General features: G+C 37.3%; 1 protein-coding gene across 3 annotated transcripts in view; it reads left to right on the forward strand.

Moving 5' to 3' along the window:
- The window catches only part of Peli1 (pellino E3 ubiquitin protein ligase 1), a 53,440-nt gene that overhangs the window by 19,803 nt on the left and 12,848 nt on the right, over positions 1–20,789 (forward strand). For all 3 annotated transcript variants that reach the window (XM_042691219.1, XM_042691222.1, XM_042691220.1), the window contains exon 2: positions 16,909–17,048. In XM_042691219.1, coding sequence (XP_042547153.1) covers positions 16,978–17,048 — 71 coding nt within the window. In that variant the 5' untranslated portion in view covers positions 16,909–16,977. The remainder of the gene's footprint in view (positions 1–16,908; positions 17,049–20,789) is intronic.

The raw sequence follows: 20,789 nt of genomic DNA on the forward strand, positions 1-20,789 counted from the left end.
TCCTAAGTGGGGTGAGGTAGAATCTCAATGTTTTTATTTGCATTTCTTTTCTAGCTAGAGAAATTGAATATTTCTTCATGTGTCTATTGGCCATTCTTTTTTTTAAATACATTTTTATTGTAAAAATACTGTACAGAGGGGTTACAGTTACATGAGTAATGAGTACATTTGTTGTCTAGCATTGTTACCTCTTCCTTTGTTTTTTCCCTATCATCCTTTCCTTCCCTACCTCCCTAATTACTTCTCCTCTCCCTCCCCCCCAGCCGAAGTTGTAAAGTTCGTTTTCAACGTAGTGTCTTGTACATCTCATTGTTACAGTGGGTCAGCCTGTATCCCTATTTAAGCGTTTTGTTTTTTCCCTTTCCCTCCACAAATTAGAAGTGTATATACAAGATGCAGGGCACTTCTTATTTCCTCTTCAGAGAAGTCTCTTTAGAGGTCTTTTGACTTTAGCTATTTCACCAAAAAGAAAAAAGACTACGGTAGCTAGACAAGCTAGGTAATTAGTAAGCAAGTAATCAGGTGTTTGTATTAAAACACTAGGCTTTACATCTGTTGGTTTGGTAACACCTTTGTTCTCATAGGAATTAAGTCACATTATATTAGCTGTGGGCTTATACTGAACTGTTTATTTCAGTGTTCAACCTGATTTGATCTTGTTGCTATGGTATAAAACATACTGTTTGTGCCATGCAAGGATCCTGAATGATAGGAGTGTCTTTTGTTATTCATAATATGAAGCCCTTTCTGAGAACATTTGAATTTTTGCCTTTGAGGTGACTTAGAATGGGGTTCCTAGATAGCCTCAGGTCACCAAAAGGACCACGGACTATGAAGTTGGAACTTTCAGCTCCACCCACTTGGCCTACAGGAGAATTCAGGGGACTGGAAGTTGAGTTTATGGATTGGTGAGCACATCTAGGCACTGGGAAGATGGCATGCCTGTAGAAGGCATGGAAGCTCCGCTGTCCACATCCTACTTCCAGATACCTTTTCCAGTTGCTTGTTCCTGAATAATATTCTTTCGTTGTTCTTGAGACATGATTTTGCTTTGTTGTTCAGGCTGATCTTAAACTCCCCTACTCATTATTTACTTCAGCTTACCAAATAGCTTGCAAACCCTGTACCTGGCTTGAAATTGTGATCTTTGCCATAAGCTAGGAGATTTAAGGGAGGTATGTTTTTGTTGTTTTTGTTTGTTGTTTTTGTAGTGCCTGGATTTCAACTCAGAGCCTGGAACTTGCTAAGCAGATACTGTACCACTTAAGTCACACCTCTAATCCTTTTTTGTTTTAGTTATTTTTCATACTGGGTTTTGTGTTTTAGCTACCCTCAGACTCTGATCCTCTTACCTGTGCTTTCTGAATAGCTGAGACCACAGGTGCACACCACCACTGCACCTTGCTTTTTGGCTGGGGCAGGGGCGGGGAGGTGCAAGGGATGGCAGGGGGAGGGGGGGATATCTTTTTGCACAGGCTGGCCTTGAACAAGCCTCCTGATCTCTGCCTTCTGAATGCCTAGGGTTATAGTTATTCACCACTACTCCTGATCCATTTTTGAGTTAATGTACTAATAGATCATGGAACCAGGAAGTGGGTTGTGGGAACCCCCCAATTTGTACCTCAAAACCTAGAACTTATAATTGGTGTCTGAAATGGGCAGAGTTGTTGGACTGGGACTTGTGGGAATCTAACACTACTCTGTGAGGAGGTAGTATCAGAATTGAATTAAATTTGTTAGCTGCCCAGTTGTCAGAGAATTGGAGGATTGGTTGATATCAAAGAAAATGCTTCTTAGTTGTTTTCATTGAAGATTACTTGAGGTATAAAAATACTTTAAAAACTAAAACTTGTATCTGCCATGAAATATAGACTGAAACAATAAAATATTTAAAATTCACAAACAAAATTGAATCAATCAAGAACTTGACTGATTTTGAAAAGTACAGCTCTTCACCTTAAGCTTCCCTTAGCTTCTCTGACCCAAGAAGTAGGAATTATAATACCTAGAATTTTTAAAATGTATGTAATTTCTAAAGTTACATAGGATCAATATTTGAATTCCAGATGTATGTCAGCATCCGATGATCTTGGAGTCTGTAAGAGATTTTATAATATGCTAGTGCTTTATTTGTTGGTTTGCTTGTCCCTTTAAGAGCTTTAGTTGAGGTATACTTTTCATGTCATGCAGTTTTACCCAATTAAACACTTCACCTTAGGGTATTAGTATATCACGGAATTATGCAGCCATCACAGTCAATTTTAGAATACTTAAAATTTCATCACCTAAAAAATTAAACTTGTACCATTTAGCCACACTTTCCCTAATCCCTTCATCAATTTCTGCTCCCCCACCTTCACAAACATACAGGCAACCACTAATCTACTTTCTAACTCTAGATTTCATACAAATAGTATCACACAAAAAATACAGTGATTGACATCTTTCACTTAGCAGTTTCCAGTTTACAAGATTTCATCTGTGCTGCAACATGTACTGATACTTCATTCCTTTTCATTACCAATTAATATCTCATTGTATTGGTGTATACCCATTTTGTTTATCTGTTCATCAGTTAATGATGTTTGAGTTGTTTCCACTTTTTGGCTGTTATGAATAATATGGCTGTGAAAATGGATGAAGGTTAGCTGGGTGCCGGTGGCTCACACCTGTAATCCTAGCTACTCAGGAGATCTGAGGATCACAGTTGAAAGCCAGCCCAGTCTGTGAGACTCTTATCTCCAATAAACCAGTAGAAAACTGGAAGTGGTGCTATGGCTCAAGTGGTAGAGTACTCACATTGAGCTGAAGAGAGCAGGGACAGCACCCAAGCTGAGAGTTCAAGCCCCAGGACTGACTAAAAGAAATGGATAAAGGTTTTGTGTGTACATTGATTTTAATTTTGGCAAGTTTATACCTAGGAATTGAGTTATATTACAATTTCATCTTTAATCTTGAGGAGCTGCCAGACTTTTTCTGACTGTACCATTTTATTTTCCTGTAATGAAAATTTTCAACTTTTCAACTTTTCTGTGTCCTTTCCAATATTAGTCATTACCCTCTTCTTTATTTTTTTTTAAATTATAGCTATCCTAGTGATTGTGGTTATGTTTGTATTTCCTTGATGACTAATTATACTGAATCTCTTTTCATGTACTTACTGATTATATATAGGCTTTAAAAAACTAAATGTTTACTAATTTTTACTAATCTTTACTAATCCTTGCTAATTTTTGCTTGGTTTATTGCTTAAATATACCAGTTGAAAGTCCTTTATCAGGTAATATAATTTGAAAATTCTTTACACAATTATGTGGGATTCCTTAGACAAATTCTGTGGCAGTGCTTTTCATACTTATTTGTTTAAGGAGAGCTTGTGAGCAAAGCCCATCAAGTAAGAGTGTGAATAGCCAATTTAGGGAAGCATGCTCCATCTGGTATACTAAAAGAAATGTCTTCATGGCATGCCTGTCACTGAATTTCTGTCTAATTTTCAGTTTTCTCCTTATGATACCAAATTATAATATATATATGTTATATAACAGAATAACACAGTAGGCAAACATTTCACCATCCCATATAATAATACTAGGTGTGAATCATATGTGAGCCGACAGCTGTGCTCTTTAGTACTTGGAATATTGCCTCCAGAACTAATGAAACAAGCTCTTTCAACATAGAAGCTGAAAGATGTGTCCACTTAGCCCCACCACCTTCATCAAATAACTTTTCTCTGGATATAGATTTTTCTCAGTTATAATAGTAGAGAATTCAGAGGGAAAATTAAACTATATTCTTTAAGGTTCTTTTCAGCCTTAAAATGTGATTATATATGTGCAATAACATTAGTGACTTTTCTTATTCTTCCCCTTAACAAGAAAGAATTGTCTTATTGGGAAAGCTTAAACCTTATGTTATTTTCACAAAAGATTGGAATTAGAGGCCAGGCACCGGTGGCACATACCTGTAATCCTAGCTACTCAGGAGACTGAGATCTGAGGATCGAAGTTCAAAGCCAGCCCGGGCAGGAAAGTCCATGAGACTCTTATCTCCAATAAAACCACTAGAAAACTGGAAGTGGCACTGTGGCTCAAGCGGTAAAGCACTTGCCTTGAGCTGAAGAGCACAGGGACAGCACCCAGGCCCAGAGTTCAAGCCCCACAACTGACCAAAAAAAAAAAAAAGATTGGAATTATTTGGATTTAACAAACAAAAACTTACTATAGAGTAGTAAATACCATCTAAGAGAATTGCAGTGTGAGTTAGAGGAACATGACCCTTAGATCACCAATAAGATAGAACTAAAGGAAGAAACAATTTACACACCTGCTGTGGGTGTGGCTAAAGGTAAAGACACTGTAAGGAATGAGTCTTTGAGTGCATCCTTAAGTATTCAGAGATCATTAGAGAAGAAGCAAGCTCTCAGAGGTCAGTTGTGTCTGAAGGTGAAAACAAAACCTAGACTACAAAAATAAGAAAAATAGGACTATAAGAAAACAAACACCTGAAAGGGCCTAGAAATTGTGAGGTAAGTGTACTTTATTTTGGTTAATTTGGGAAGGAGAGTAATTTTTTTTTTATTTTGAAGTTTTAGGAGACTGAAAGCTTACTATTGTTTTCTTAGCGTAATGGAAATAATTGCCACAGATTTATCAAAGAGTAAGATAAGGAAAACACCATAAGCCCATAAGTAAGCTGATATGTAAGAGTGTTGGAAGGGTCATTAAGATTCACAGCCATTTGATAACTTTGATTCCCACAACCCAAGGAAGCTACTTTAAAGTTACCATTTTATTTTTTATTTGACTGACTTCTATGATGACATTAATCAAACATCATTATAAATAAATCAGAAAGAAAATCAGAAATTTAGAAAAATAAGAGAATTGGTTCTTTTCCTCAATAAGTATGGATGGGTCTTTGTCGTAATATAAAAATAGCTCATCATAATTACTTAGGAAATATTTTGTCTTTAATGTCATCCTAGAACTCTTGAAGAAAAAATATATTTACTGAGAGGGTTATTTGATATAAACACAGAGCTTGAAATACATAGAACCTATTATACTCCTAATGCTCTATTTTTTATTCATCGGGGTACTAAAGGTGAAAAAGAAATACACTTCCAGAGTTGAGAGCATTAGTCCAAAGTGTAGCAGGTCCTCGGGGTTTGTTGTTGGAATCAAGTTTAAGACATAGACAGCCACAACTACATTCTATTTGGTATGAGTGTTGAACCTGTCATGTCCGGCTTCTTGAACAATTTCATCAGCCTAGAATTACATAACAAAAGCCAAGTCACCACATAGCAAGACCGTAGAATCTTTATAGGTAAGTTTTTTTGGGGGGGCGGGGGGGCGAGTATGGATGTGTATTTACACTGGACATTAAGCAGAATATTTGAGCAAATTATTCTCACTGTAACCAAAGTAGGCTTGCTGCCAACAGAAAGAACAAAAGAAATTTTACACAGATTTACTGAAGAACAGCTTCAGGGCATGTGACACAGTTATGCAATGCAAAAAATAATAGAAATAAACTTATCAGCTGTAAGAGAAGGAGGTTCATTTTATTCTAAGACATCAATGACAAAATAATGTTACTATGTTGATCTCTTTAAAAAGGATAGCTTGACTGAATCAGAGCTGTTGTCCTATGGGCATTGTAAGAAGGCTTTACAGATAAACTTAGGGCCACCAAAAATACTCTTCATGACTCTTAAACAAAGATAGTGTATATATTGGTGAGATTTGATTTCCCACAGATATTTACTGACATCTGAGTTAGGCATTATTAGCAATAATAGTACTATTAAGTATATTGTAATTGAGTAAAGCTTAAATTGTCTAGTTATTTACATTTATGGCTATAAAATCATGGATATCAATTTTGGGACTCTGGTGCAGCATTTATTTTTACAATATATTGAACACAAGAGCTACTAAAAATTTTTATAAAAGAATTATATATTATTTATAAAAGAATTTTATAAAAGAATGAGTACCTTGACAAAAGCTGAACTTAAATTTAACAGGTGGGATATATCAGGCATGGTGGCACACACTTGTGATGATAGGCTGAAGCAGAAAGATTAGCATGAAAAGCCAGTCTTGGCTACAGAGAGACCCTGTTTCAAAAAAAAAAATCTTAAATGTAATTAAATGCTTTTGTCTTTATAGAGGAATAAACTAGTTCAGTATACAACCATTCCTCATAAAGAATTTCCTCCAAAAAGGACATGGGAAAATGATATATAAATAGGGTAATCTGACAGTAGCAAATTCATTAAACAGCACACTACCAGTAGCTATTTGATGAAGCTTGTCCAATCCCAATGTACTTCTGTGTACTAATTTAATTTTTGCTACTGCTATGCTAGGGAATCAAAGTCAAGACTTTACTGGGCATGCTGGACAAGCATTCTACCTCTGAGCTACATCCCTAGCTTAAATTATTAAATATAAAGGTAGAAATAAGCATAATTAATTGAAAATGTGGTTGAATCTTCATCTGTTTTTTGTTTTGTTTTCCCGGTCATGGGGCTTAAACTCTGGGTCTGGGCACTGTCCCTGAGCTCTTAAACTCAAACAAGTGCTCTACCACTTGAGCTACAGCACCACTTCCAGTTTGCTGGTGGTTAAAAAAAGTCTCAGGGACTTTCCTGCCTGGGCTGGCTTTGAACTTCGATCCTCAGATCTCAGCCTCCTGAGTAGCTAGGATTACAGGTGTGAGCCATTGGCACCTGGCTTCATCTGTTTTTATTACTAGGATATTGTAGTATTCCCTTCCACCCCTCCAAAAAAAAAATCAAGATTTCTTTAATAGTACTAAAAAGTACTCACTCTTTCTTTACATATACATTTTGTTGATTTTTTTTTAATAGCGTGCTTCCTAACAGATACTGTAAATAGGCTGTGTTGCTGTCATGAAATGGTAGTTATCATTGTTCTATTTCTGACATCTATAAAGCATTTTAAGAAACAAAATACTTTTCTTTTGAAGTACTTCATCCCATAACTTGATACTAAGCCCATTTTACAATTGTAGGTGCATCCTCTTCCGTTTTTCCCTTTTGGGTTACAGACTTCGTCAGGGAGGAGATGAGGGAGACGTGAATTCTCATTCCGCCAATAGAATCTAGAATTATGTAGTATTTACCTATTTTGCGTAGTGCAGGCCCACCCACACACATTATGAAGTGCTTAAGTGAAAGAACACTGAGCAGACAGCTAGCTCTTCAATGTGTGATGCCAGGTGGAACTGACAGATGCTCTAATACTATCTGGATTTTATTCTCTGGTGAGAAGGGTTTTTTGCTTGTAACAGTAGAGATGGAATAAAAAGGTAAGTTGCTCTATGGCTTAAATGTTTGTTTCATTGTTGCTTCCTGTTAAAGTAAACATACAAAAGGAAGGATCTGAAGCATAATTATGCAAGGTATTTATAATTTTTTTCACTTTCATATTTAGCTTTGGAATTGTGTTTATGAATTAAATATCCTTCCATTCTAGTACTGAATCAAAGTCAAACTCTATAGTTAGAGTTCTTAGGGAGGGTTTGCACTATTAATCTCATCTCCTATCAGTCCTAAAGGAAGCTCAAGAAATAAAAATACAGGATTTATTGCCTGTTGATAATAGGTCAACAGAAAATTAGAAAGTTGTTCATTTTTACTATTTTTGCAGTCTAAGATATTGAACTTAGTTTTTAAATATTTTAGCCCATACTGTCATCGGCTGTTTTCTATTAAGTTATTAAATTTGACTATTATATGTTCTCTGAAGAAAATTGTTTAGTACCCAGAATGATGGTGTTATCATTGTATTAGTTGTATCCTTGGTTAGCTGTTAGTTTTGCTTTATCAGCCCTAAATCTTCTCTCAATAAACAGTTGTTCTTTATAAGAATTTTAAGTAATGTTTTGATCTGATATAGTGGGAAGAGATTTAACAACATTAAGTATGATTATTGGTTAGAGGGACTCTTGTCTAAAAACAGGACAAGAATAGTCATTATTTTCTAGCGGTGTTCTTTTTGAAGCATTTTGTTTTTACCAAAAGAAAAAATGTAATGAAATGTTTTTGTTTCTATAGGAATTTGTGAAAAGTTTTGTATGATTTAGAGTAGTGATATGTATGACCTTTTTAAAATTTAGGTTTTTAATCTGTATATTTACAAGATGAGTGATAAATCGGGGATGAGAAAAGTTGAAAATTAGGGAGAAGATCATAACTACTGCATTGGGGTATTTGTAATGTGATAAATTTTAAAAAGAGGAAATTACTAGAAATAGCTATGTAGTTATCATTTTCTAATAAAAAGGGTTAAGCAGGAATACCATGCTGAGTAATTTAGAATGTTCACTCTACTAAAAAAGAAAAATAGATGTTCTTAGCCTCCCACACACAGTATCTCTAAATTACTGTTATAAAAATTTATAAGGAACACATTATGATTTGGTCAAAGAAAGATTTCTGCTTTGGAGAACTTTTCATGAACCAAAAAGACAAAACTAGTAAGATGAAACTTCAGTTCTTCAGTGAAAATAATAATGCCATTTTTAAATAGTAATTTCTCTATTGGTAGAGCACACACAAACAAACATACTGGGATTTGAACTCTGGGACTTATCCTTGCTAGGAGGGCACACTCCCACTTGAACTGCGCACCCAGCCCTTTTTTGTCCTGATGATTTTTTTATTTCATTTGTAGATGGAATAACAGGTGTTTACCACCACGCTCAGCTATAGATTGAAAAAAGGGGGTCTTGGGAGTTTTTCTGCATGGTTGGGCCTCAAACCCTGATCCTCTCATTCTAGGCCTCCAAAATCAATTTAAGATTTCAGGTATGAAGCACTGACTGTTGTCACTCACTGTTGTCCAACTGAGAACTAACTTTTGAAGAAACAGTATTGGAGATCCATTTGTAATTTTGAATTTTTAACCTCATTTTTCTTATTCCTTCTGAAGAAGCTTATTATGGAATTTTGAAACAAAAGATTTAATGTTAATTTCTCTAAGAGCTAAGAATACATGTTATAACTCATTTAATTTACATGTACTGTTTCCTCCTAGTGAAAATGAAGTGTTTATACATCACTTAACCATGAAACTAACAGATCTTTGATTGTTTTATGATCTATTATGTATTTAGCGTAGTAGAAAACTAGAACTTTTTACGTGGTATCAAAATTATGAAGATTAGATTATAAACATTCATTTAGATGCTGAGAAATAAGGATAAAGTGACAGGGCAGCATTACTTTAATGGCTAATTAAATACAGAGTAGATATTTTGCATGGCATTATATTCTTGGAAATATTCATCTCACAGTTAAAATATTTTTAGGATACTCCTAAAAACTATAACTTTTAGCCATAATAGTCTCACAGCATATGTTTGAGTCCTGCTCTGTGAGCCTGATTTCTAAGTCCAGACATAGTATATATAAGTGAGTATAAAGTACATAACCCAACAGTCAACTCATTACAGCTTTATTGGTCTCATTTAGTCCTCATGATAGTCCTGAGGTGGGAAATTTGCACCATTTTGGGGTATATAAAAATCATGTGTTAGTCTGTAAATTTGAGAACTCAACAAGGATCCTAGATAGAGACCTTCATTTATAACTCAAGGACCCAAGTTCTTCCAGGTGCCCTAGATAGTTATGGCTTTCCAAATGTCTTTTCTAGTTTGAAGGAAATGCTATGATAACAAAGTAATTAGTGATAATTTAAGAAAATATTGAATTTTAAGGTTTTATATTTAAAAGCTTTTCAATTAAACCTTGTCAAAATAACTAGGGATGCTGCTATTTCTTCATTCTTCCTCCTCTGAGCCCCACTATTTCTATTCTCTTTTATAAACTCTTAAAGAAACAATTTATGTAAATAGATGGACTAAAGAATAGAGACAAGTTCAAATACAAGTATTTCAGCATAAGGTATTCAAAATATAAGATGTAATTGCTTTTTTAAAGACCATCTGGGGCATTCAATGCTAAAATTATACTTGTATGTCTCTATTACTATTAAGAAAATTATTACTATTATTATTACTAAGATGGTCGCTTTGCTTACCTATCACTCAGTTCATTGTGTGACCACACTTGTGCAGTAAATAACATCTTCCCTGACCAAAGGAGCTGTGAATAGTACAATTTCTCCTCAAAAAAAGAACAAGAAGAAATGCAACTGTGACTGGGCAAAACCAAACAACATGGAACTCACATTTGAATTATGGAAGGCTAAAAGGGGCAAATTTTGAATCTGGAATTCATTTTTGTAATGCCAATAAGTTTAAAGAGCTTTTTATTTTCTATTTTTATTGTCCTTTTTGTGTTTCCTCCTCCCCACCCCCAACCCCTGGGGCTTGTACTGGGGCTGGTACTGGGGCTGGAAGGCCAGGGCCTCAGGCTCTTGTTTGGCTTTTCTGATCTAGGCTTACACTCTACCACTTAAGCCATAGATCCACTTCTGGTTTTTTGCTTGTTACTGACTTCAAACGTTGATTCTCAGATCTAAGCCTTGTAAGTAGCTAGGATTACAAGTGTGAGCCACTAGCACCCAGCTACTTTGTCTTTAAAACTTTTTTTTTTTTTTGCTTTTTACAACATGGAAAATTAGTAAAACAACTTCACAGATGCCCTTTACTCAGCTTCCTCTAGTGGTAATAACTCACATAATGTATCTATCAAGATTAGCATTAGTATAATACTATTTACTCAACTATGAACAGTATTCAGATTTCACCAGTCTTTTCCATTAATGTCCTTTTCTGTTCCACAGTCCAGTTTCTGATCCTATATTGTGTATAATTGTTGCATCTTCATAATCTCCTTTCATGATCATGGGACTTTTAGCACACTCTCACATTTAATCATCAATTTGGATTTGTCATTGTTTGCATGTCTTTAGATTGAGGTTATGAAGTTTTGGATAGAATATTTCAGTATATCACATCAAAGATAAATTATATCAAAATGTCTTATTACAAGCAGTGTTAAACTTGACCAGCTGATTGAGGTAGTATCTGCCAGTTTTCTTCCACTATGAACTTACTACCTTCTGAGTAATTAGTAATTATTTTGGGGAAAAATACTTGACTATTGTTAGTTTAAAAAATAATAAGATGCATGTAAACTTGTTCAGTATCTTAGTAAAAGTTAAGACTACAGGTATCCAGATATAGTTTCTGGGAGTGATTTAGGCACCCCAAATAATTAGAGGCTCTCTGGCTGGGCACTGGTGGCTCATGCCTGTAATTCTAGCTACTCTGGAAGCTAAAATTTGAGGATTGCAATTCAAAGCCAGCCCCCCATGCAGGAAAATCTGTGACATTCCTATCTCCAATTAGCCACCCAAACCAAAAGTGGAGATACAGCTCAAGGGGTAGAGCACTTGCCTTGAGTGAAAAAGGGAGCCGGGCGCAGGTAGTTCATGCCTGTGTAATCCTAGCTACTCCAAGAGATTGTAATCTGAGGATTGTGGTTCAAAGCCAGCCTGGATAGGAAAGTCTGTGAGACTCATCTCCAATAACCTACCAAAAAGCCAGAAATGGGGCTTTGGCTTGGTAGAACATTTGCCTTGAGTGAAAAAGTTCATTGACAGCACCCAGGCCCAAAGTACAAGCCTATAAGCCCCAGGACCGGGACCAGGGGGAAAAAAATTGCCCGTTAAGGACAATAGCATCAGTTATATAAGCTCTTACCCTGTAATACTCTATAGTAGAAAAGAATTTGGGGGCTTTTTAGGTTTATTTTTTAATTTAGTTTCCCAATGTAGTTTTTCCCCAGACAAACCTGTTTCAGCAATTCTAGAATGATAGAGTTACAGTAACATGAGAGTTAAAATATTTCCTATTTTGTAAGGTTGTTCTGAGACTCAAATCAGTCACATAAAATGCTTAGGACATTATTTGGCTCAGAGCTAGACTAGTGTTAGCCCTTGTGAAAGAGACTACCAGTGTTAGATGCTGACTTGGGAAAATGATACAATTTCCTATGAATGTACTTTTGTCTTGTGTTTTTGTTCCAAATAACTGATGAATCCCACCATTTTTTCCTGCTTTTTGCTGAATTTTGTTTGTTACTTTAATGGTTAATACAGGAGCTAACTTCTATACTTGCTTTCTGAGAAGCATATTATCATTTTAAGAACTTCGATAATCTAAATTGCTGAGTGTAGGTCTGAAAAGGACAGTGGCAGTAAACATGTTTGAGCTCTTAGTTGTACTTTTAAAATAGCTTTTCGGGTGATTGAAGTTGGAGGAAGATTATAATGGTAAGGTTATTTTAAGCAAACACCTCTCCAATCAGGAATAGTGCCCTGAAGTCTTTTTTGGCTTGTCACATTCTAGGAGCACATAAAGCTTTTTGTCCCTAAGCTGTCTTGACTCACTTCAAATACATGTTTTTCTAATGGAGCCAGGAGTTTAAGTTCAATACTCTGGTTTTTCCTTTGCATTTCTTCCCTCTCTATGTTTTAAATAAGTATGTAATGTGTCCACTTCATGTACTGAGGTTTTTAATATTGGTCACCAGCAGGAAATGGATTGACAAATGCAATGAACATTGAGGAAGTGGCAAAGGGTTCAGATGATTTCACAAAGTACTCACATTCATAGTTGTTACCTGTCTACACTTAAGTATCATTTTCTTAGGGTTTGTTTTATACACGTATACACGTATGCTTTTTGGTCTCTTATATAAATGATCCCCCAGGGCTGGGAAGGTAGCTCAGCGGTAGAGTGCATGCCTTGCAAGCATGAGGCCCTGGGTTCGATTCCTCAGCACCACATAAACAGAAAAAGCCGGAAGTGGTGTTGTGGCTCCAATGGTAGAGCGCTAGCCTTGAGCTGAAAAGCTGAGGGACACCACCCAGACCCAGAGTTCAGGCTCCATGACCGGCAAAAAAAAAAAAAAAAATCCTCCAATAGGTCTCGTATTATATAAGAATTACTATAAGAATTAGCCTGTTCAGTCCTATGTGGGTGCAAATTTGCACCCACAGCAGGTATCTTCATTACTTAGTTTTATCTTAGTTCTTTTTACTTTTCAGAAATTTGTACTGGTGGTTAGTAGACAGTAAGTAAAACAAGGTGTGTGCATTGTAAATAGTAAAAGGAGCATGTTATCTTGAGGGACAAAGATTGGTTTTCCCATTTTTCATCTCCAGGTGAAGCTAATGGTTTTTCTCGCTTTCTTTCTCTCTTTCTTTCTCTCTTTTTCTCTCTTTCTCTCTTTCTTTCTTTCTTTCTTTCTTGTTGTTGTTGATGGTGGGGCTTGAATTCTGGGCCTGGGTGCTGTCCCTGACCTCTTCAGCTTAAGGCTAGTGCTCTACCACTTGAGCCACAGCACCACTTGGAGTTTGCTGGTGGATTACCGGAGATAAGAGCCTCACAGACTTTCCTGCCTAGGCTGGCTTTGAACCATGATCCTCAGATCTCAGCCTCCTAAGTAGCTAGTGTTACAGGCGTGAGCCACCGGCGCCTGGCCTGATGATTTCATATAGTAAAAAGTTTTTCTGGGGCTGGGAAGGTGGCTCAGTGGTAGAGCACTTGCCTTGCATGCTCGAGGCCCTGGGTTCGATTCCTCAGCACCACATAAGAAAAAAAAAAGCCGGAAGTGGCGCTGTGGCTCACGTGGTAGAGTGCTAGCCTTGTGCTGAAGAGCTGAGGGACAGTGCCCAGGCCCAGAGTTCAGGCCCCATGACCGGACCCCAAAAAAAAAAGTTTTTCTTTTGGGAAAACGTGATAAGAAAGTAATGGTACTTCTTTCCTTCGCAGAACAAATGGTTAAACTGTTCGATCTGTCAAATTCATAAAACCATTCTTATTAAATAGGAAAGTCACATGCTTAATTTTCAGTGATCAAGCAGAGCCTATTATATCTTGTTTATCTTAGCAAGATTTTCTCAATGTTTTTCCAGTCTCAGAATGATATTCCATGTTCTCAGCAATAGATCACATTGGAATAGGGCTGTATAGGGTCAGATCAACTAACTGAATTGAAGCCCGTGAGGCCAGTAATTGAAGTATTAAGATTTTTTTTTTAATTGGTTGTGGGGCTTGAACTCAGGGCCTGGGCACTGTTCTTGAGCTCTTTTGCTCAAGGTTAGCTCTTCCACTTTGAGCCACAATTTTCATGTTTTCTGGTGGCTAATTGAAGATGAGAGTTTCATGGACTTTACTACCTGGGCTGGCTTTGAACAGCAGCCCTCAGATCTCAGCCTCCTGAGTAGCTAGGATTACAGAGCCCAGCTGGGATATTTTATATTCCATTCAGGTTCTTAAGTGCATAACTTCAGGAATTTATTTTAGAGCCTCGTATTTTAGAATACAGAGAAAATGATATATAGAGTATGAATACAAAAACACAGCCACTCAGCTGTGTTAGAAGACTAATCTCTTGTGTAGCTCTTACACTTTCATTTAAGAATTCTGCCACCCAGGGTGGAGGAGGAGGGAGAAGCAAGAAGTGGGGCTGTGGCTGAGTGATAAGAATGCTAACCTTGATTTAAAAAGCTCAGGAAGGGGCTGGGAAGGTGGCTCAGTGATAGAGCGCTTGCCTTGCATGCATGAGGCCCTGGGTTCAATTCCTCAGCACCACATAAGCAAAAAGATAAAAGCCGGAAGTGGCGCTGTGGCTCAAGTGGTAGAGTGCTAGCCTTGATCTGAAGAGCTGAGGGACAGCGCCGAGGCCCAGAGTTCAGGCCCCATGGCCGGACCAAAAAAATAAAAAGCTCAGGAACAGCACTCAGGCCCTGAGTTCAAGTCCCAAGGACCTGCACACACATACACGTCCTTTGTGTATGTTTATAAAGGTATCCGGATTAGGTAGTGTCACGCTTTCACTTTGATCAAGTATAATTTAGAAAATAAAAAAGTTTATTACATTTCCCTATATTCTTGCTACCATGTTATCATTTCTGTTTGCAGAATTTTCTCTAGCCATTCTGTTTTTATCTGCTGGAAAATTCTTTTAGTGTTTTCCCATCTGAGAATGTCTTGATTATCCCTCTATTTTTATTGGCTATAAAATTCTTTGTTGACATTTTTTTAGAACCAAGAAGTTATTAAACCATTATTTTTTGTCACTCATTGTTTCTAATGAGAAAACTGCTACCATTGCACTACCAGTTTAACTGTAACTGGTCTTTACTACACCTTCCACCCCCGCTACCCTCCCATAGGTAAAGGATAGATTTTTCTCTACTTTCTTTGCCTTTAGATTTCAGAACTTTAAATCTCTTTACATGAATATCTGAGTGGAGTTTGAGCAGTTTCTTACTATTATTTCTCTTTTCAAATTTGTTTTCAGCCTTTATTTCTTTAGCTCTTCTCTCCTTGAGATTCCAATGAAACAAAAGTTACCTTTTTTTTTCCTCTAGTCTCACAGAATCCCACTTCCAAATTTTTCGCTTTTGTTCAAATTTGATATCTATCATTCTAGTTTCCTGATTCTTTATTAAGTCCATTCTATTTTATAGTTGAGCTGATTAGTAAGCTTTTCAATTTGGCTTATATATTTTCTACCTCTAATACCCTTCTTTATATTTTCTATTTCTTTGCCAAAACTGTCTATTGGTACTGGAAATTTGAAACCAGTGGTAGCTTCCACTAGGCCTACATTGACACTACCTTCCTCATTGTGTTTCAAGGGGCTTACCACTTAGCACTTGCAGTGTTTCTCTAGTCTTGAGCTAAAGTAAAACAGCTATCAAAAGTTTTCTGTGTAACCTGGGTGTGGTAATCAACAACTTGGGAAGCAGGGACAGAAGAATTGTTAATTCCTGGGTAGCCTGGCTCCATAGTGAGATTTTGTCTCAAAAAAACCCCAAAAAGTCAAAACTAAGAAAAAGAGATTTTTATATCTTTCTAGGCATTTTAATGTTTCTTTAACCAGAAAGCAAGCTTTTGTTGTAGCATTTTACTTATTTGTTTGATTTATTATTTGATTTACTGATGGTATTAGTTGACATTTCCACGCTGCTGCCTTCTTTAGGGATGTATTGGTCAAAAAAAGCCAGGCATTGGTGGTTTACAATTGTCATCCTAGCTACTCAGGAGGCTGAGACCTAGAGGATCTCCATGCAGAGCCAGCCTAGGCAGAGAAGTCCATGAGATTGTTATCTCCACTTAAACAAAAAAGCAGGGCTAAAGGTGTAGCTCAAGTAGTAGTAGATTGCCATCTATGAGCAAGAAAATCAAGCAAGCATGAGGCCCTTTGCTTGCTTGCTGGCTTGCTAGGTCTGGCTTGCTAGGTTTGGCTTGCTAGGTCTGGCAAGCCAGTAAGCAGAGCTGAGGAGTAGTTCAGTGGTAGAGCATTTGTATGGTATGGAAAGGCCCTATGTTCAACCCCACCACCACAATGAACAAAAGGAAAACACAGCAAACTTATGTCCATAGTTTTTAGTTGTACCCTGTAGAAGTAATAGGAAAAAAGCCAGACACTGATAGCTCATGCCTGTGAAACTAGATACTCAGGAGGCTGAGATCTGAGAATCAAAGTTCAGAGCCAGCCCAGGCAGGAAAGTCCATGAGACTCTCATCTCTAATTAACTACCAGAAACCAGAACTGATGCTGTGGCTCAAGTGGTAGAATACTCACCTTGAGCTGAAGAGCTCAGGGACAGTGCTCAGGCCCAGAGTTCAAACCTATGACCACCACCACCAACAACAACAAAAAAGAAATAACAGGGAAAAGTACATCTACTCAGTTGGTCTGTATCTAATTTATATTTTGATCCAGTTGTGTCAAATATATAAGCATTGATGGGGAAAATGTCACATACTTTGTATATCATGTGATGATTTGCATAATACTGTGCTCCAGAGGACTGCTGGAAAATAATATATTTAAACTGAAATTCATTGTTCACATTACTAATGAAAACTTTTCCCCTACAGGAAATAATGCAAAAAGTGTCCCAAGGCTCTTGACCAGTGACCAAAGATTTGAGAAAGACAACCAAGCTCATGTTTTCTCCTGATCAAGAAAATCATCCTTCCAAAGCACCAGTAAAATATGGAGAACTCATTGTCCTAGGGTAAGATTTTTATATCTCATGGGACATTAAGAGATAGAAATCCTCTTACTTTTAGAATTTATGTCTTTTCTACTCCCTCCTCCCCCAAATCTAAAGTTACAGGTTAATGTTATCATATTAAGAAACTGAGTTTTCACATTTGTGCTATTTTATTTGGGCTTAATTACAGCACAAACAATGCATAAAAGAACAAAGTTTGCTTTCTTTATCCCATCTTTTAGAAAGCTTTCTTCTACCATTCAGCCCACTATCCCAAAAGCCCCCATTCTTTTCCTCCTCTGAGTTATTTTTTGTCACTTGCTGTTTATATGTTGTTTTGTCCCTCTGAAGTAGTTGTTGGTTTGTGTTTAAGATATTTCTATTATTTCTAGTCAAAAAAAGGTATGTAGGTGTATAAAAACAGTAGGATGATGGAGAAGCCTAGAACTAAGCTACTTGCTTGCACAGTATTCTCTTTCATTTAATTCCTAGAAAAATAGGCTGTGGATTGAAGACTAGATAACTCTAGTACTTCAGTTTATTCAGTCCAAACATGTTGTAACTGTCAAAATGGAAGCAGTCTAAACTGGAGATCCTAAAAGCTAAAATTGCAAAATATCCTTTCCACCTGTTGTTTCTCTGATTATGTATAAAAAATAACTGTAGAGATTGCAGTAAGTTTGAGAATTAGATGGATACTGTTTAAGTGAGAATCTGTTGTTTCAGAAGGTAAGAGAGAAAAAATTACTGAGCTTTACTGGAAGCAGAAAATCCTAGATTCTGGTGCTTATTCCAGCATAGCTAACTGTATGGTCTTAGGCAAGTCCACCATATAGGCTGTACAGTGACAATTAAACAAGATCATCTAAGGACTTTTTTCTTTCTTTTTCTTTTCTTTTTTTAATTTTTAAGTAATTGTCCAAAGGAGTTTCAATTCAACATGTCATTTTATGAGTATAGTATATCTTGACCAGTGTCACCCCTTCCATCATTCTGCCCCATCTGTCACAAGCCTAACAAAAAAAGTTCTCTGATTCCATTTTCTAAGACCTTTTGAAAACGCATTTTTTTTTTAATCTTAAAAAGCAAACTGATAGCTGGGTGCCAGTGGCTCATGCCTATAATTGTAGTTACTCAGTGTGAGAGTTGCTACCGCACGGTTCAGGCAGAAGAGAGTTTATTTGGGAGAGCTAAACTACCAGGCTGGACTCGAGCAGGTTGTAGAATAGCATCTGGAATGTAGCAGGTAGCAAGTAGCAGCTTAACTAATGGTGGAGAGAGATTATATAGGGAAAGGTGGGGCCTCAGCAGATGTGGAAGTGATCTCAGAGCCTGGGACCTTTTTGCTGATGCCCAGTCAGGTGATTGACAGGTGGTTAACAGTTACAGGTAGTTACAGGTTTGGGGGCTTCAGCGTTGTATTTGGGTTGGGGGAAGGAAGGTGGTGTCTCCTAAGCAGACATAAAAGGGGCTGAGTTTTGAGGATTGTCCTTGGAAGCCAACCTGGGTAGGAAAGTTTGTGATACTCTTGACTCATTAACCACCAAAAAGCCAGGAGTGGAGCTGTGGCTCAAGCGGTTTAGTGCTAGCCTTTAGGGACAGCAGTTCAAGCGCCAGGACTCTCTCTCTCTCTCACACATACACACACATACATATACACCCCCCCCAAAAAAAAAACACCCTTAAATATCATAAACTTGGGATGGGCATGGTGGTGTACAATTGTAAACCAAGCTACTTAGGAGGCAGAGATTTGGAAAATCACAGTTTGATACCAGGCCTGGAAGAAAGTTAACAAGACTGGTGTGATGGCCATATAATCTGGGCTCTAATCCTAGCTAGGCAGGAGATAAGAGTAGAATGGGATAAATATGAGTGTGGAAGTTAGAGTCTGATCCCAGACAATAATGCAAGACCCCAACTAAAAACAAACATAGCGAAAAAAGGTTTAGGAGTATGACTCAAGTGCAAGGTCCTGAGTTCAAACTCTGGTACCACCCAAAAAAATCAAAGTATTTAGTAATTGCAATATTATAACTTCAGGTCATATCGCTGTTAATAGTATTAATGACAAACAGCTTTTTTAACTACCAGAAGAAGAAAAAAACAACTATGCTGATGAGTTAATTTTTTTAGCAAAGATTTTATCTAGGCAGTGTTGGCTCACTCCTATAATCCTAGCTACTTAAGAGGCTAAGACCTGGAAAAATCAATTTGAAGCCAGACCAGGCAGAAAAACCTAAAGATTCTCCCAACTAACCTGTAAAAACCAGGCTGGAGGTATAGCCTCAAGGAATTCAAGGATTTTTGAAGAACCGGATAGTTTTAAACTGTCTCATTTAGCCTAAAGATTTCCCAGTTAATCATTAGCAGTAGTAATTAACTATATATCTGATATTTAATGACCTAAAATGCAATAAGTCTAAGAGTAAAACCAGATATAGTTATCTATTTCCTGCTATTGCTTAGACAAGAGGATTGAATTTAGGAACATAAACTAGGAACTTGAGAGCACAGATCCAGAAAAAGCATGAGTCAGGGACTTTTAGAAGACAGTAGCCAAGGGTCTGTAAGGAGCTCACCATAAGGCTGATGGCCACACATAGTCCAGAATAGCAAAATTAAAGTATAAATGAAGGGGAGCTCTATTTGCCCTTGGAACAAGACCAACAAGATTAGCAGGAGCTCTCACCTTGTAATGCTTTGTTTTATATTGGGTTAGTATAATTTCTATACATGGCAATCATTGAGTAAACTCTTTTCATCTTTAAAACATGATTCATTCTTGTAAACTATTTGCTGGCCATTTTCAATTGCTTTTTCTTCCAACCTCAAATCCATCCCTAATCCCTGCTTCATTCCTGCTCAGATGGACCGACTACATAGGAGAATCAAAAACTTTGTCAGGGACAGGGAGCAATAAGTAGTTATTATTAAATTACTCTTTATGCCTCAGTGAAAAAGTAAAAAATGACCAAAAAAAACCCTTGAAATTATTTTCTAGTTTTGCCAGTGTCGTGTTTGTGACATTCCGAAATAATTCGTTTTTCCTAACTTGTAAAAACGTGAACGGTTGGGCTGGGAATGTGGCTTAGTGGTAAAAGTACTTGCCTAGCAGGCATGAAGCCTTGGGTTCAATTCCTCAGTACCACATAAACAGAAAAAGCTGGAAGTGGTGCTATAACTCAAGTGGCAGACTGCTAGCCTTGAGCAAAGGAAGCTCAGGGACAGTGCCCAGACCCTGAATTCTCAGGACTGACCAGAAAAAAAAAAAAAAGAAAGAAAATGTGGACAGTGATGCCAATTCGGCAGTTTTTACAAGGCAAGATTAAGTGAAATGCTGTATTTGAATACAACTCAGTAGTGCTTGGTGTATAGTACTTGTCTGGGTTTGTTTTTAACTTTTCCTGTGTTATTTCAGTCCTTGTTAGAGAGAGAGAGAGAGATCATGGAGAAATTACCATAAAACATACTTTCAGGGCTGGGAAGATGGCTCAGTGGTAGAGCACTTGCCTTGCACGCATGAGGCCCTGGGTTCGATTCCTCAGCACCACATAAGCAAAAAGAAAGAAGCCGGAAGTGGCGCTGTGGCTCAAGTGGTAGAGCGCTAGCCTTGATCTGAAGAGATGAGGGACAGCGCCCAGGCCCAGAGTTCAGGCCCCATGGCCAGACCAAAAAAAAAAAAAAGAATCTAGTGTGTGTGTATGTGCGTGCACGCGTGCACACACGCACCAGTTTCAGGGCTTGAAATCAGAGCCTGGA

This window comes from Dipodomys spectabilis, unplaced genomic scaffold (genome assembly GCF_019054845.1).
Source record: "Dipodomys spectabilis isolate Male_0828 unplaced genomic scaffold, ASM1905484v1 ptg000141l, whole genome shotgun sequence".
In the NCBI taxonomy this organism is placed as follows: domain Eukaryota; kingdom Metazoa; phylum Chordata; class Mammalia; order Rodentia; family Heteromyidae; genus Dipodomys; species Dipodomys spectabilis.